The sequence below is a fragment of the Eretmochelys imbricata genome, chromosome 16 (genome assembly GCF_965152235.1).
Source record: "Eretmochelys imbricata isolate rEreImb1 chromosome 16, rEreImb1.hap1, whole genome shotgun sequence".
In the NCBI taxonomy this organism is placed as follows: Eukaryota; Metazoa; Chordata; order Testudines; family Cheloniidae; genus Eretmochelys; species Eretmochelys imbricata.
Window position 1 is genome coordinate 7,319,085 of NC_135587.1, and position 12,596 is coordinate 7,331,680.

General features: G+C 58.8%; 1 protein-coding gene across 1 annotated transcript in view; it reads left to right on the forward strand.

The window, feature by feature from the left end:
- The window catches only part of ABCA2 (ATP binding cassette subfamily A member 2), a 129,969-nt gene extending 117,781 nt beyond the window's left edge, over positions 1 to 12,188 (forward strand). Inside the window, exons 41-51 of the mRNA XM_077836235.1 lie at positions 150 to 282; positions 1,037 to 1,154; positions 1,704 to 1,882; positions 2,370 to 2,511; positions 3,733 to 3,867; positions 7,379 to 7,482; positions 7,954 to 8,046; positions 9,069 to 9,171; positions 10,185 to 10,322; positions 10,801 to 11,007; positions 11,737 to 12,188. Coding sequence (XP_077692361.1) covers positions 150 to 282; positions 1,037 to 1,154; positions 1,704 to 1,882; positions 2,370 to 2,511; positions 3,733 to 3,867; positions 7,379 to 7,482; positions 7,954 to 8,046; positions 9,069 to 9,171; positions 10,185 to 10,322; positions 10,801 to 11,007; positions 11,737 to 11,772 — 1,388 coding nt within the window. The 3' untranslated portion in view covers positions 11,773 to 12,188. The remainder of the gene's footprint in view (positions 1 to 149; positions 283 to 1,036; positions 1,155 to 1,703; positions 1,883 to 2,369; positions 2,512 to 3,732; positions 3,868 to 7,378; positions 7,483 to 7,953; positions 8,047 to 9,068; positions 9,172 to 10,184; positions 10,323 to 10,800; positions 11,008 to 11,736) is intronic.
- The last annotated feature ends 408 nt before the right edge of the window (positions 12,189 to 12,596 follow it).

Here is a 12,596-nt window from a genome sequence, read left to right on the forward strand (position 1 = left end):
GCCTTCCTCTGAAGCACTAGAACTGGTCACTGTCAGGGACAGGATGCCATACCAGATGGGTGCTTGACCCGGGCGCAGTGTGGTAAGTCCTATGCTCTTATCTTGGTCTGATCTTATCCCTTGTTAATTCTTCGTTTGCCCCCCCCCAGGGCAGTTTGATAAAATGAAATCGCCCTTTGAGTGGGACATTGTGACCCGGGGCCTGGTCGCCATGACGATTGAAGGATTCGTAGGTTTCTTCATCACCATCATGTGCCAATATAACTTCCTCCGGAAGCCACAGTGAGTGGTGGGGTCAGGGGGGCAATGGGAGGCTCTGCGCAGTGTTCTTCGCGTTCTCCCTGAGTGTCAGACATGGCGGCCATGATGCCAGGCTGGATCAGGGGACGTAGTCACAGAACAAGATGGCGCCCCCCCGGAGAGCCAGGGCTACGAATTCATCCCAGTCGGTGGCGGGGGACAGGTTCTGGGGCCTGCCTGGGGTTCAGATAAGCACCCCCAGTTCAGAAGCAGAACATATTACCCCAGTTGCTGGGTCTACAAAGCAGGGCTGAGAGGAGCCTGTCATGTGGCCTCTCTGCCCCTAGAGAGCATGTATTCCACCATTGCTTGGTAACCCCCTGCCCATCCAGGAAGAGGCTAGGAGCAGTTTATGGCTCAGCCTGGGTCCAGAGGGACAGATTTGTTCCCAACTGGGTCACTCCTCTGCAGATCAAACTGCCAGCGGGCCATTAATCCCCAGTCCTCTGAACCCAGACAGCCCCTTGTGAGGTGGGGGGTACCAACCCCATTTTACAGTGGGGAAACCGAGGCACAGTGGAGGGCAGTGACCAGATACAGTCATCTAGCAAGCTGGAACAGAGGCGGGGTTAGAAATCAGGGGTTCCTGGGCCCTGGCCTTGTGCTGCATTCACTGGACCACACTGCCTTGTGGAGGCCCCAAGTCCCCTCTGCTGGGAGGAGGAAGGGAGCACAGACCTTGTGGCCTATCTGGCCACGCAGCGCAGCTCCCCTGACCCATCTCCTGCTCCTGCAGGCGGCTGACTGTCTCCAACAAGCCCATCGAGGATGACATCGACGTGGCCAACGAACGGCACCGGGTCCTGCGCGGCGATGCCGACAACGACATGCTCAAGATTGAGAATCTCACCAAGGTAGGGGCAACTCCGTCCTTGCCGACGGCCCCCTTTAGCCCGGGACAGGACAAGGCCTCTCCACCCTCTCGCTGGGAATAGACCTGGCACCACCCCCCTTTGTGGGTCACTGACCCCAGGCCCTCTCGGGCTGAAGCCAGGAGCCTTTGCCACTTGAGCTAAGAGGTTTGGCTGTGTTAGCTCAGAGACATCAACCTCTGTGTGTGATCCTACCCTGTGAGCATGGGGCAGGCAGGCGGGAGATCCCCCAGCCAGCACAGGTGGGAGAGGGGCGCTACATCCCAGAACCAGAGAAGAATGGTGCCCGCATGCATGTGACCATTGTGGGGGCCGGGTTTGGAGCCTGGGGCAGGTCTCCAGCTCGTCCAGAGTACAGCTGTTGGCTGGGGGGACCGGTGCATTTGCCCTGTGTCTGCCTTTGGCCTGGGCAGCGCCAGTGTGTCGCGAGCCCAGCGCCTTGCCTTGCAGGGTTCAGATCCCTCCACGGCCAGAGATCCTAGCCCACCACAGGCACGGCAGTGAGCTGCCCCTTTGTTCCTGTCGGGTCAGGTGTACAAATCCCGCAAGATTGGGCGCATCCTGGCCGTGGACCGTCTGTGCGTGGGCGTGCGGCCCGGGGAGTGCTTTGGGCTGCTGGGCGTCAACGGGGCAGGGAAGACCACCACCTTCAAGATGCTGACTGGGGACGAGAGCACCACCGGAGGGGAAGCCTTCATCAACGGGCACAGGTAGCCGCAGATGGGGCGCGGTCAGGTGTGGTTTACGCTGGGTGATGGGCGGTGCACCCATTCCTGGGAGGGACTGGAGCTCAGCCTGTGGGTGGGCCTCAAGGGGGAGTGTCCAGCCAGCCCTGGGAGGGGCCCTTGGAGCCACTCGCCCTGGAGCAAATCCATCCCCCCTGGAACTTTCAGTGACCTTGGCCCGTGGTGTAGCTGTGGGGGAATGCAGGCTGCCCATGGATTTGGTTTTTCCAAAGCAGGAGGCAGTCCAGTAGCAAAGCTCTAGAAAGTGATCACAGATGTAGCCTGCTCTGCTCACATGTCAACCACCCTAGCCAGCCGTGTTTTCCTGATGGGGAAACTGAGGCACAGAGCCAGGAAGGAACTTGCCCAAAGTCACACAGGAAGCCTGTGGTGGAGCAGGGACTTGAACCCAGATCTCCCAAATGCTGGGCTAGTGCCCTAACCATTGTACCCATCCTTCCTCTCCCCGTAGCATCCTGAAGGAGCTCCTCCAGGTGCAGCAGAGCTTGGGCTACTGTCCGCAGTTTGATGCGCTGTTCGACGAGCTCACGGCACGGGAGCACCTGGAGCTCTACACCCGGCTACGTGGCATCCCCTGGAAGGACGAGGAGAGGGTAAGGCCTTGGGGAGCTCCTGGGGCTTTGCAGAATGAAACCATTCGGGCCGGGCTTCTGCCCTCAGGAAGGGGAGTCAGAGGTCATCACACAGGGCCAACTTCTCAGTCCTGGGCACGAGCAGGTCAGAGATTTCCTTCTCCCCTCGTTCTGTGATCATGCCCTGGGCTGGAGTGACACCCCTATGCTTAGCCAGGGCTGCCACTCAACCAGCAGGAGCTCTCCCTGCCCTGGGCCAGGTCCTGTTGCCCACCCCCCCACCCAGCCCAAGAAGGGCGATGCTGGGCTGGGTACAGAGGGCCCAGCTGCCGCAGCCCCTAGACACGGGTCTGAGAGGCTCTGTCTGATGTTGCTGGGGATTCTGGTGCCACTGGCTCTGGAAATGCCATTTCATGTCACACCGGGGGAGCCGCAGCCCCTGGCACTGCAGTGCGGGTACTTCCGAAGGGCTCTCAATGCCAGCACTGGCTGTCTGCCAGTGGCATGGGTCATGGCTACCCAGTACCAGGACTTAATTCAACAGGAGTGTTTGACAGGCCAGAGGCCAATTTATCCCCCTCTTGCCACTGAGCTGCTGTGGGCAGACCAAAGCCTCCATCAGCTCCTGCCCACCGTCCTGGGATAAAAACCTCTCCGGAGGCTTCCTGCGTCCTACCTGGCAACGCGCCCACCCCCCTACGGGCAGACGCGCACAGAGCCATGTGCACACGGAACTCCCGTGCGCACCCCAGATGTAGGGTTCTGTGGGAGTCCAGCCTGGGCAATGCCCACTCGGCTGGTCTGTGCTGGAGGGCCAGCCCGGAGAGTACCAGCACCTGCTCCTTGTGCGAGGGGCTGGGGACCCCCTGGACTGATGGCTCTCACTTTCTCTGCAGGGTGGCTTTTGGGCTTGGAAGGAGGGGCCAGTGGGAATGCGGAGGATGGTCCACATCAGCTGATTCTAACACTGTTGAGATTTGGGGCCTAGTGTATCCAGCATGTACCTTTGAACTCCCCAAACCCCCGTGGGCAGCTGTTCCAGCTCCCCGCAATAGGCCTGGGCTGCACAAGACAGGGAGCTCCGTGCCTGCGCGTCTCCTCGCCCTGTAGCCCAGAGCACCTTGGTCCCCGTTTACACGATGGCCAGGGCCCACTGCAGTGGTAGCTGGGCCCTTGCAGAAGGCAGGCTGTCACCAGCAGCGCCCAGTAACCACAGCCTCCTCGCGCTGTGCCCCCCTCCAGGTGGTGAAGTGGGCGATGAAGAAGCTGGAGCTCACCAAATACGCCGACAAGCCGGCCAGCACCTACAGCGGGGGCAACAAGAGGAAGCTGTCCACGGCCATCGCCCTGATTGGCTTCCCTGCCTTCATCTTCCTGGTGAGCAGCGTGGCGCCAGGCCAGGGCCGGGGGAAGGGATGCGGCTCAGCTCTGTGCCTGGGGGGTCTGGGTGAGCCCAGGAGTGGGCTCTGCTCTTCCATTCGTGTCATAGAATCATAGAATATCAGGGTTGGAAGGGACCTCAGGAGGTCATCTAGTCCAACCCCCTGCTCGAAGCAGGACCAATTCCCAGTTAAATCATCCCAGCCAGGGCTTTGTCAAGCCTGACCTTAAAAACTTCTAAGGAAGGAGATTCTACCACCTCCCTAGGTAACGCATTCCAGTGTTTCACCACCCTCCTAGTGAAAAAGTTTTTCCTAATATCCAACCTAAACCTCCCCCACTGCAACTTGAGACCATTACTCCTTGTTCTGTCATCAGTTACCACTGAGAACAGTCTAGACCAATCCTCTTTGGAACCACCTCTCAGGTAGTTGAAAGCAGCTATCAAATCCCCCCTCATTCTTCTCTTCTGCAGACTAAACAATCCCAGTTCCCTCAGCCTCTCCTCATAAGTCATGTGTTCCAGATCCCTAATCATTTTTGTTGCCCTTCACTGGACTCTCTCCAATTTTTCCACATCCTTCTTGTAGTGTGGGGCGCAAAACTGGACACAGTACTCCAGATGAGGCCTCACCAATGTTGAATAGAGGGGAACGCTCACGTCTATCGGTCTGCTGGCTATGCCCCTACTTATACATCCCAAAATGCCATTGGCCTTCTTGGCAACAAGGGCACACTGTTGACTCATATCCAGCTTCTCGTCCACTGTCACCCCTAGGTCCTTTTCCGCAGAACTGCTGCCTAGCCATTCGGTCCCTAGTCTGTAGCGGTGCATGGAATTCTTCCGTCCTAAGTGCAGGACCCTGCACTTATCCTTGTTAAACCTCATCAGATTCCTTTTGGCCCAATCCTCCAATTTGTCTAGGTCCTTCTGTATCCTATCCCTACCTGCCACCGTATCTACCACTCCTCCTAGTTTAGTATCATCTGCAAATTTGCTGAGAGTACAATCCACACCATCCTCCAGATCATTTATGAAGATATTGAACAAAACCGGCCCCAGGACCGATCCTTGGGCACTCCACTTGATACCGGCTGCCAACTAGACATGGAGCCATTGATCACTACCCGTTGAGCCCGACAATCTAGCCAGCTTTCTATCCACCTTATAGTGCATTCATCCAGCCCATACTTCTTTAACTTGCTGACAAGAATACTGTGGGAGACCATGTCAAAAGCTTTGCTAAAGTCAAGAAACAATACATCCACTGCTTTCCCTTCATCCATAGAACCAGTAATCTCATCATAGAAGGTGATTAGATTAGTCAGGCATGACCTTCCCTTGGTGAATCCATGTTGACTGTTCCTGATCACTTTCTTCTCGTGTAAGTGCTTCAGAATTGATTCCTTGAGGACCTTCTCCATGATTTTTCCAGGGACTGAGGTGAGGCTGACTGGCCTGTAGTTCCCAGGATCCTCCTTCTTCCCCTTTTTAAAGATGGGCACTACATTAGCCTTTTTCCAGTCGTCCGGGACTTCCCCCGATCACCATGAGTTTTCAAAGATAATGGCCAATGGCTCTGCAATCACAGCCGCCAACTCCTTTAGCACTCTCGGATGCAACGCATCCGGCCCCATGAACTTGTGCACGTCCAGCTTTTCTAAATAGTCCCTAACCGCTTCTTTCTCCACAGAGGGCTGGCCACCTACTCCCCATGCTGTGTTGCCCAGCGCAGCAGTCTGGGAGCTGACCTTGTTCGTGAAGACAGAGGCAAAAAAAGCATTGAGTTTAGCTTTTTCCACATCCTCTGTCACTAGGTTGCCTCCCTCATTCAGTAAGGGGCCCACACTTTCCTTGACTTTCTTCTTGTTGCCAACATACCTGAAGAAACCCTTCTTGTTACTCTTAACATCTCTTGCTAGCTGCAGCTCCAGGTGCGATTTGGCCCTCCTGATTTCATTCCTACATGCCCGAGCAATATTTTTATACTCTTCCCTGGTCATTTGTCCAACCTTCCACTTCTTGTAAGCTTCTTTTTTATGTTTAAGATCAGCAAGGATTTCACTGTTAAGCCAAGCTGGTCGCCTGCCATATTTACTATTCTTTCGACACATCGGGATGGTTTGTCCCTGTAACCTCAATAGGGATTCTTTGAAATACAGCCAGCTCTTCTGGACTTCTTTCCCCCTCATGTTATTCCCCCAGGGGATCCTACCCATCAGTTCCCTGGGGGAGTCGAAGTCTGCTTTCCTGAAGTCCAGGGTCCGTATTCTGCTGCTTACCTTTCTTCCCTGTGTCAGGATCCTGAACTTGACCAACTCATGGTCACTGCCTCCCAGGTTCCCATCCACTTTTGCTTCCCGTACTAATTCTTCCCCGTTTGTGAGCAGCAGGTCAAGAAGAGCTCCGCCCCAGCTGGTTCCTCCAGCGCTTGCACCAGGAAATTGTCCCCTACACTTTCCAAAAACTTCCTGGATTGTCTGTGCACGGCTGTAGTGCTCTCCCAGCAGATATCAGGATGATTGAAGTCTCCCATGAGAACCAGGGCTTGCGATCTAGTGGCTTCTGCGAGTTGCCGGAAGAAAGCCTCATCCACCTCATCCACCTGGTCCGATGGGCTATAGCAGACTCCCACCACTACATCACTCTTGTTGCTCACACTTCTAAACTTAATCCAGAGACACTCAGGTTTTTCTGCAGTTTCATAGTGGAGCTCTGAGCTCTCCTGCACCCTTGCTCCCCCTGGAGCTAGGCCAGTGCTGGGGTGTGAGCTGGGACGGGGGTGCCCTGACTGCGGGGTGGGTCTGCACTACACACCCTAACCCATCATGAGGCCAGAATGGGGAGCAGACAGGAGCTGTGTGCAGCAGGGCTGAGGGGCAGCCATCGAGATGGAAGCAGGACAAGGAGACAGTGGCTGGGACAGCGTGATCCTGCTCCAGGACTGGGGCTCCTGGGTGCTACCGTAATACACCTGATGCATCAGTGGTTCTCAACCAGGGGTCCGAGCTCCCTAGGGGGCCACGAGCAGGTTTCGGGGGGCTCACCAAGCAGGGCCAGCTGGGGCCCAAGGAGAAAGCCGAAGCCCTGACACACGGGGTTGAAGCCCCGGCACCGAGGGCTGAAGCCAAAGCCTGAGCAATGTCACTTGGTGGGGAGCCCTGGGGCCCCAGGCAATTGCCCTGCTGGCTACCCCCTAATGCCGGCCTTGGCTTTTATATGGAGAACACCAGCGATGGTGGCACAGGGGGGCCATGGAGTTTTTATAGCATGTGGGGGCTCAGAAAGAAAAAGGTTGAGGACCCCTGTGACCATCGAATCCTAGACTCTCAGAGTTGGAAGGGGCCTCAGGAGGTATCTAGTCCAACCCCTGCTCAAAGCAGGACCAACAGGATAATGCATAAAGGGCGAGGGGAGGTGGCAGTGCGAGGGGGGAGGGAGGAGGAAAGGCTGCGCTCAGGGCAGCAGGCCAGGGCGGGTGACCTCAGCCTCTCTTCCCCCTGGAAGGACGAGCCCACGACGGGCATGGACCCCAAGGCCCGGCGCTTCCTGTGGAACCTCATCCTGGACATCATCAAAACGGGCCGCTCCGTGGTGCTGACGTCCCACAGGTCAGTGAGGCCTCGGGCAGCCGGTCTGAGATGTGACAGCTCCCTCCTGTCTACCCCACCCCACCCTGGCACGTGGGAACCAGCACGGGAGAGCTCTCCATGGAGCAGGGCGGCCCGGCCTAGCTGGATGCACGCAGTAGGGGAAGAGAAGGGGCAACAGTGCCCAAGAAGAAGACACTGTTCCCTACACCCACAGCCCTTCAGCACAGCCACCATGGCAGGGAAGCCATCAGGGCCCCAAAAGAGCCCAGGTCCCATTCACATCTGAGGTGTCCCCTTCTGGACCGATAGCACCCCAGGGCCCTGCCACGCAGCACCCCATGGGCACCCTCTGGCTAGCACAGCCTGACTCTTGTGCAGGCCATACAAGTGGCTCAGCCCCTGGGACACGTGAACCCAAAAAGCAGGAACCTGCGCCCTGCACAACCAGGCCGGGCTGCCCCTGCTCATCTCCAGCCTCATCTCCCACAGCATGGAGGAGTGCGAGGCGCTCTGCACCCGGCTGGCCATCATGGTGAACGGGCGGCTCAAGTGTCTCGGCAGCATCCAGCACCTGAAAAACAGGTAAGAGATTCCTGCCCCGGCGAGAGAGGGGCCTGTGAGGAGAGCACCCGAACGGCACCCATGCCCCTGGGGACAGCCCCATCCATCTGCAGAGAGGCCTGCGAGGAGAGTACCTGCCTGGCCCCCATGCCCTGGGCAGGGCCCCTTGCCCCCCACCCTGAAGAGGAGGCTGGGAAATGCTGCCGTGGTATCGGGGGGGGTAGTCATGGCACAGCGTCCATCGCCAGTGTCACAGTAAATTATAATTCATAGAATCGTAGGACTGGAAGGGACCTCGAGAGGTCATCTAGTCCGGTCCCCTGCACTCATGGCAGGACTATGCAATAACTAGTCCATCCCTGACAGGTGTTTGTCTAACCTGCTCTTAAACACCTCCAATGACAGAGATTTTACAACCTCCCTTGACAATTTATTCCAGTGCTTAACCACCCTGACTGTTAGGAAGTTTTTCCTAATGTCCAACCTAAACCGCCCTTGCTGCAATTTAAGCCCATTGCTTCTTGTCCTGTCCTCAGAGGTTACGGAGAACATTTCTGTAGCCTCAGGATTTCTGGCCTCATCCATACCAGCAGCTCCCTGGCTGGCACACTCTGTGCCTGTCCCCGGGGTGAGGAAGGCTCCCCCTCTCCTTATGGGTGACAGGCACGTGAGTGCAGCTGCGGGGAGCAAAGACATGGGGTTGTGGGCTGAGCAGCGCAGCCGGAGGCTGGAATTCTGCCCCGTTGGTCCCACGCGGCCCAGGGGTGACAATCTGCCAACTTGCTGCCACACACAGCGCCCTGGTTCTTGCTCCCAAGCCTGCATTGACGTAGGGACAGCATGGTTGGCTCCCAGAGAGGAAGGCCAGGCTGGTTGACATACTGGCTAGAGCTTGCCAGTCAAGGAGTTGCAGGGATAACTTCCTCGGGGCAAATGCTCCTCCCTGGCACTGATTTGTGCCCTGGTGTGTGGGGCGGGGGTTTGGGCTGCAGCTGGGCCTCTCGGGGGATGTGGATTCACATGGCGTCTTCGGCCCTGCCCAGGTTTGGAGATGGCTACATGATCACAGTGCGGACCAAGTCCAGCCTCAGCGTCAAGGAGGTGGTGCGGTTCTTCAACAGGAACTTCCCCGAGGCCATCCTCAAGGTAAGGCCGCCCCCGCAGTGCTCCCTCCCCGGATCAGGGCCCAGGAGACAGCCTGCCTGGAGCCCCAGCAGTCCCCTGGCTTCCTGTACGGATTCCCCTCTCCCTCCCTCTGCAGGCGTGAAGGGTGGGGGCTGGGTGTTACCTACCAGGGTCATCTCCGGCCTCGCAGCGTGTGCAATGAAGCCAGCCGGGAGCCTCGGTGCTCAGCAGTAGGGGCAGCATTAGGGCCAGGGTATCACCATAATGACCCTTCCCCTCCCTCCATGGCTGGATCCCACAGCACTTCAATGAATTCAGCCCCCAGGGGGTCATCTGGCAGCATTATCCTCATTGTCCGGGTGGAAAGCTGAGGCCTGGCATGGCGGAAGTGGTCACACAGTATGCCTGGTGGCAGACAAGACTAGCCAGGGGTCTCGTGCTTTCACCACAAGTGTTGCACCTTTATGGAGGGGTCAGAGATGGGATGCAGCAGACCGCCCCCCACCCCCACTGTCCCTGAGCCCAAACTGTCCCAGCGCAAAGGGGGGCAGGGTAGAGTTACTCCTTTACACCACCCTGGGCTGACAACAAACATCCCCAGCTGCTCCCCCAGTGAGCAGGCAGTCACACCTTTACCCTCCCCAAGGACTCCTGCCCCGCAATCAGACCCACGGCCAGTGGGTCACCACGAAACGCGTGGCCGAGTCCAAGAGGAAGAGATGGACTGGCCAGGGAGGCCCAGGAGCTGCCCCTTGGTGCCTGTCTGCCAAGTCCTGGGGTAAATACAGCAGGATGGGGTCATTGGGGCTTCCAAGCATTTGACTGGGTTCCCCCCTCAGCCCTCTAAACACTGGGAGTGTCTCTTGCCACTGGCAGGAGCCGTGGGGCAGTGCTGGGCCTCACATGGGGGACCCCGGCTCTCGCTTCACAGTGGGACTGGAGCGGGGGCAGGGGCAAGGGGCAGGCGGAGAAGCTGGCCAGTGCCTCGTCCTGCCCCCTTGGGGGCGAGCCTGACGCCTGTCCCACTCCCACAGGAGCGACACCACACCAAGGTGCAGTACCAGCTCAAGTCTGAGCAGATCTCGCTGGCCCAGGTCTTCAGCAAGATGGAGCAGGTGGTGGACGTGCTGGGCATCGAGGATTACTCCGTCAGCCAGACCACACTTGATAATGTTAGTCCCGGGGGCAAGGGGCAGCCCGGGCGGGGCCGGCACATGCCCCGTCTGGACAGGGGTTCTTGGGAAGGGCTGTTAATGCAGCACAGTTGAAGCCTGATCTGGGGCCACCCATTGTAAGTGCAGGAATGCGCTAGCTACAGCCAGTTCATTGTCCAGCACCAGCCTCCATTGGGCCTTTCACCCTGGTGGGCCCTTCCGTGGCCCCAGACCACAGCTGCACTGCTGTCTGCAAGCATGTCGGGTGCATGTGGCCGCACCCATGTGTGGAAGCCGCCCAAGGTCCCGGTGCTGGGGCTGATCTCCGCTGGAGCTGGGGGTCGCAGTGCAGAGCCCCCAGGTGATTGACTCCATTCCCACAGGGTGTGCACACAGGCTGGAGGGTGGGACCGAAAACCACCCCCCTTTGGTGGGTGGGGCGTGGGATCTGCTGAGCCCCATCTAGAGACCGGCGCTTTCACCTTTGCTCTCCCAGGTGTTTGTGAATTTTGCCAAGAAACAAAGTGACAACCTGGAGCAGCAGGAGACCAGCCCCAACTGCTCGATCCAGTCACCGCTGGAGCACATCCTGAGCCTGCTGCGGCCCCGCGCCGCCCCCACCGAGCTGCGGGCCCTGGTGGTGGAGGAGCCCGAGGACCTGGAGACAGATGACGAGGGCTTGATCAGCTTTGAGGAGGAGAGGGTGAGCGGGACCCTGGAACATCTGCAGCTCCCGTCCCCAGACATCCCGCGGAGCTTTCCCAGGGCAGAGCACTGCCCTCTCCTACATGTGCCGGTGCCGGGCAGGGTGAACGCTGAGCTCTCGGGCATGACGGGGAGTCCCTGGCCATTGCCCTGCTCTGGGGAATAGGGAAGAAGAAAAGACCCCAAAGTGGATTTTGCCGGCCAATCCCAGAACAAAGTTTGGCCCAGACTCTGCTGCCCGTTGCACCACACAGAACCTGCCGAGACTCCACTGCAGCCGAGGGGCTGCCCTGGCAGGATCGGGGTCAGAACCCAGCCCTCGGGCTGCAGGAATCTGCTCAGGCTGCCTCTGCTGTTTAAGTCCCACTCCCCGACAAGGGGTGATGCCCCTTGTGCCCTGCTTGCGGCTCCCAGGGAGACGCCCATTCCCCAGCCCCTGAGCTCTCCTGTCTGGCTTCTCCTCTGGGCCTGCAGGGGGGATGGTCCCAGAAGCTCTCCAGGAGAGCAGCTGGGTCTCAGTGCCTGGGGCTGGCCCGGCTGAGGGATGCTGGGCTTGGTGGAACCAGAGCAGTACTCCCAGAGCCTAATTCCCTGCTGGCTGGGTGGGGGTGTCTCGCTTTCACCAGCAGGGCCTGGGGGGGTTGCAGACCCTGTACAGATCAGAACCACTGAGGCCCCCTGAGGACAGCTGCTGTCATGTGACCCCCTGCCGCTCTTCTCTCTGCAGGCTCAGCTCTCCTTCAACACGGACACTCTCTGCTGAGGAGCCGGGGGGAGCGAACTCCCCAGCCTAGGAGCCGGTGACTCCCCCTTGCCCCAGTGCCCTGCCCCTCCCCGCCCTCCATTGAGTGGCAGTCATCCAGCATTAGTGAAACGGGTGGCCATCTCCACCCTCTGTCGGCAAGGCTGTTAGATGCCTGGATCCTCCAGCCCGAACCAGAGGCTGTCATGGGGCTGCCGCGGCAAGGCCCAGAGAGACTTGAGGGCAGAGCACTGGCCTGGATGGACACAGGAGGCTTCTCTCCACTGGCCGGGCCCACAGCTAGGGGACCCTCGCCTTGCCTGGAGCAGCTGTTTTCCCTGCGGCAGCTGTGGGGCTGCTTGCAGTGACAGAGGGGAGAAGGGCGGGTTGCCTGGGGGTTGCAGGAAGGTGGCAAAGAAGGAAGGAGTAAATGTACAGAGCAGACTGCGTGCGGCCACCTCTTCCTTTGATCCTTTCCGGAGGGACGTGAGAGGAGCCGCACCCTGCGGAGCGCGGCCAGGGCTGGCGGTTTGCTTCCCCTGGCCCGCAAAGGGCTCACCGTCCGGCTGCGCCTCCGGGGCGGATTCCATGCAGTTACCTGGTGCTGCCCCCAGAGGCAGGAGTGGGTGGCTCAGCCGCAGAGATGGAAGATTTATTTTTTTAATGATGTGACAGATGGCTCGGCGCAGCGACGCCGGGAGCTGGGCTTTGCTTCCCTTGCGTGTCTGGCTCATGTGGGTTTTTAAAACATGGGGCAGCTGCCGTGAAATGCGGGCTTGGAGGAGGGCCGAGGGGGAGGGCTTTCCCTGCTGCCCAAAGCAGTGCTGTCAGAAACGGGCTGTCTC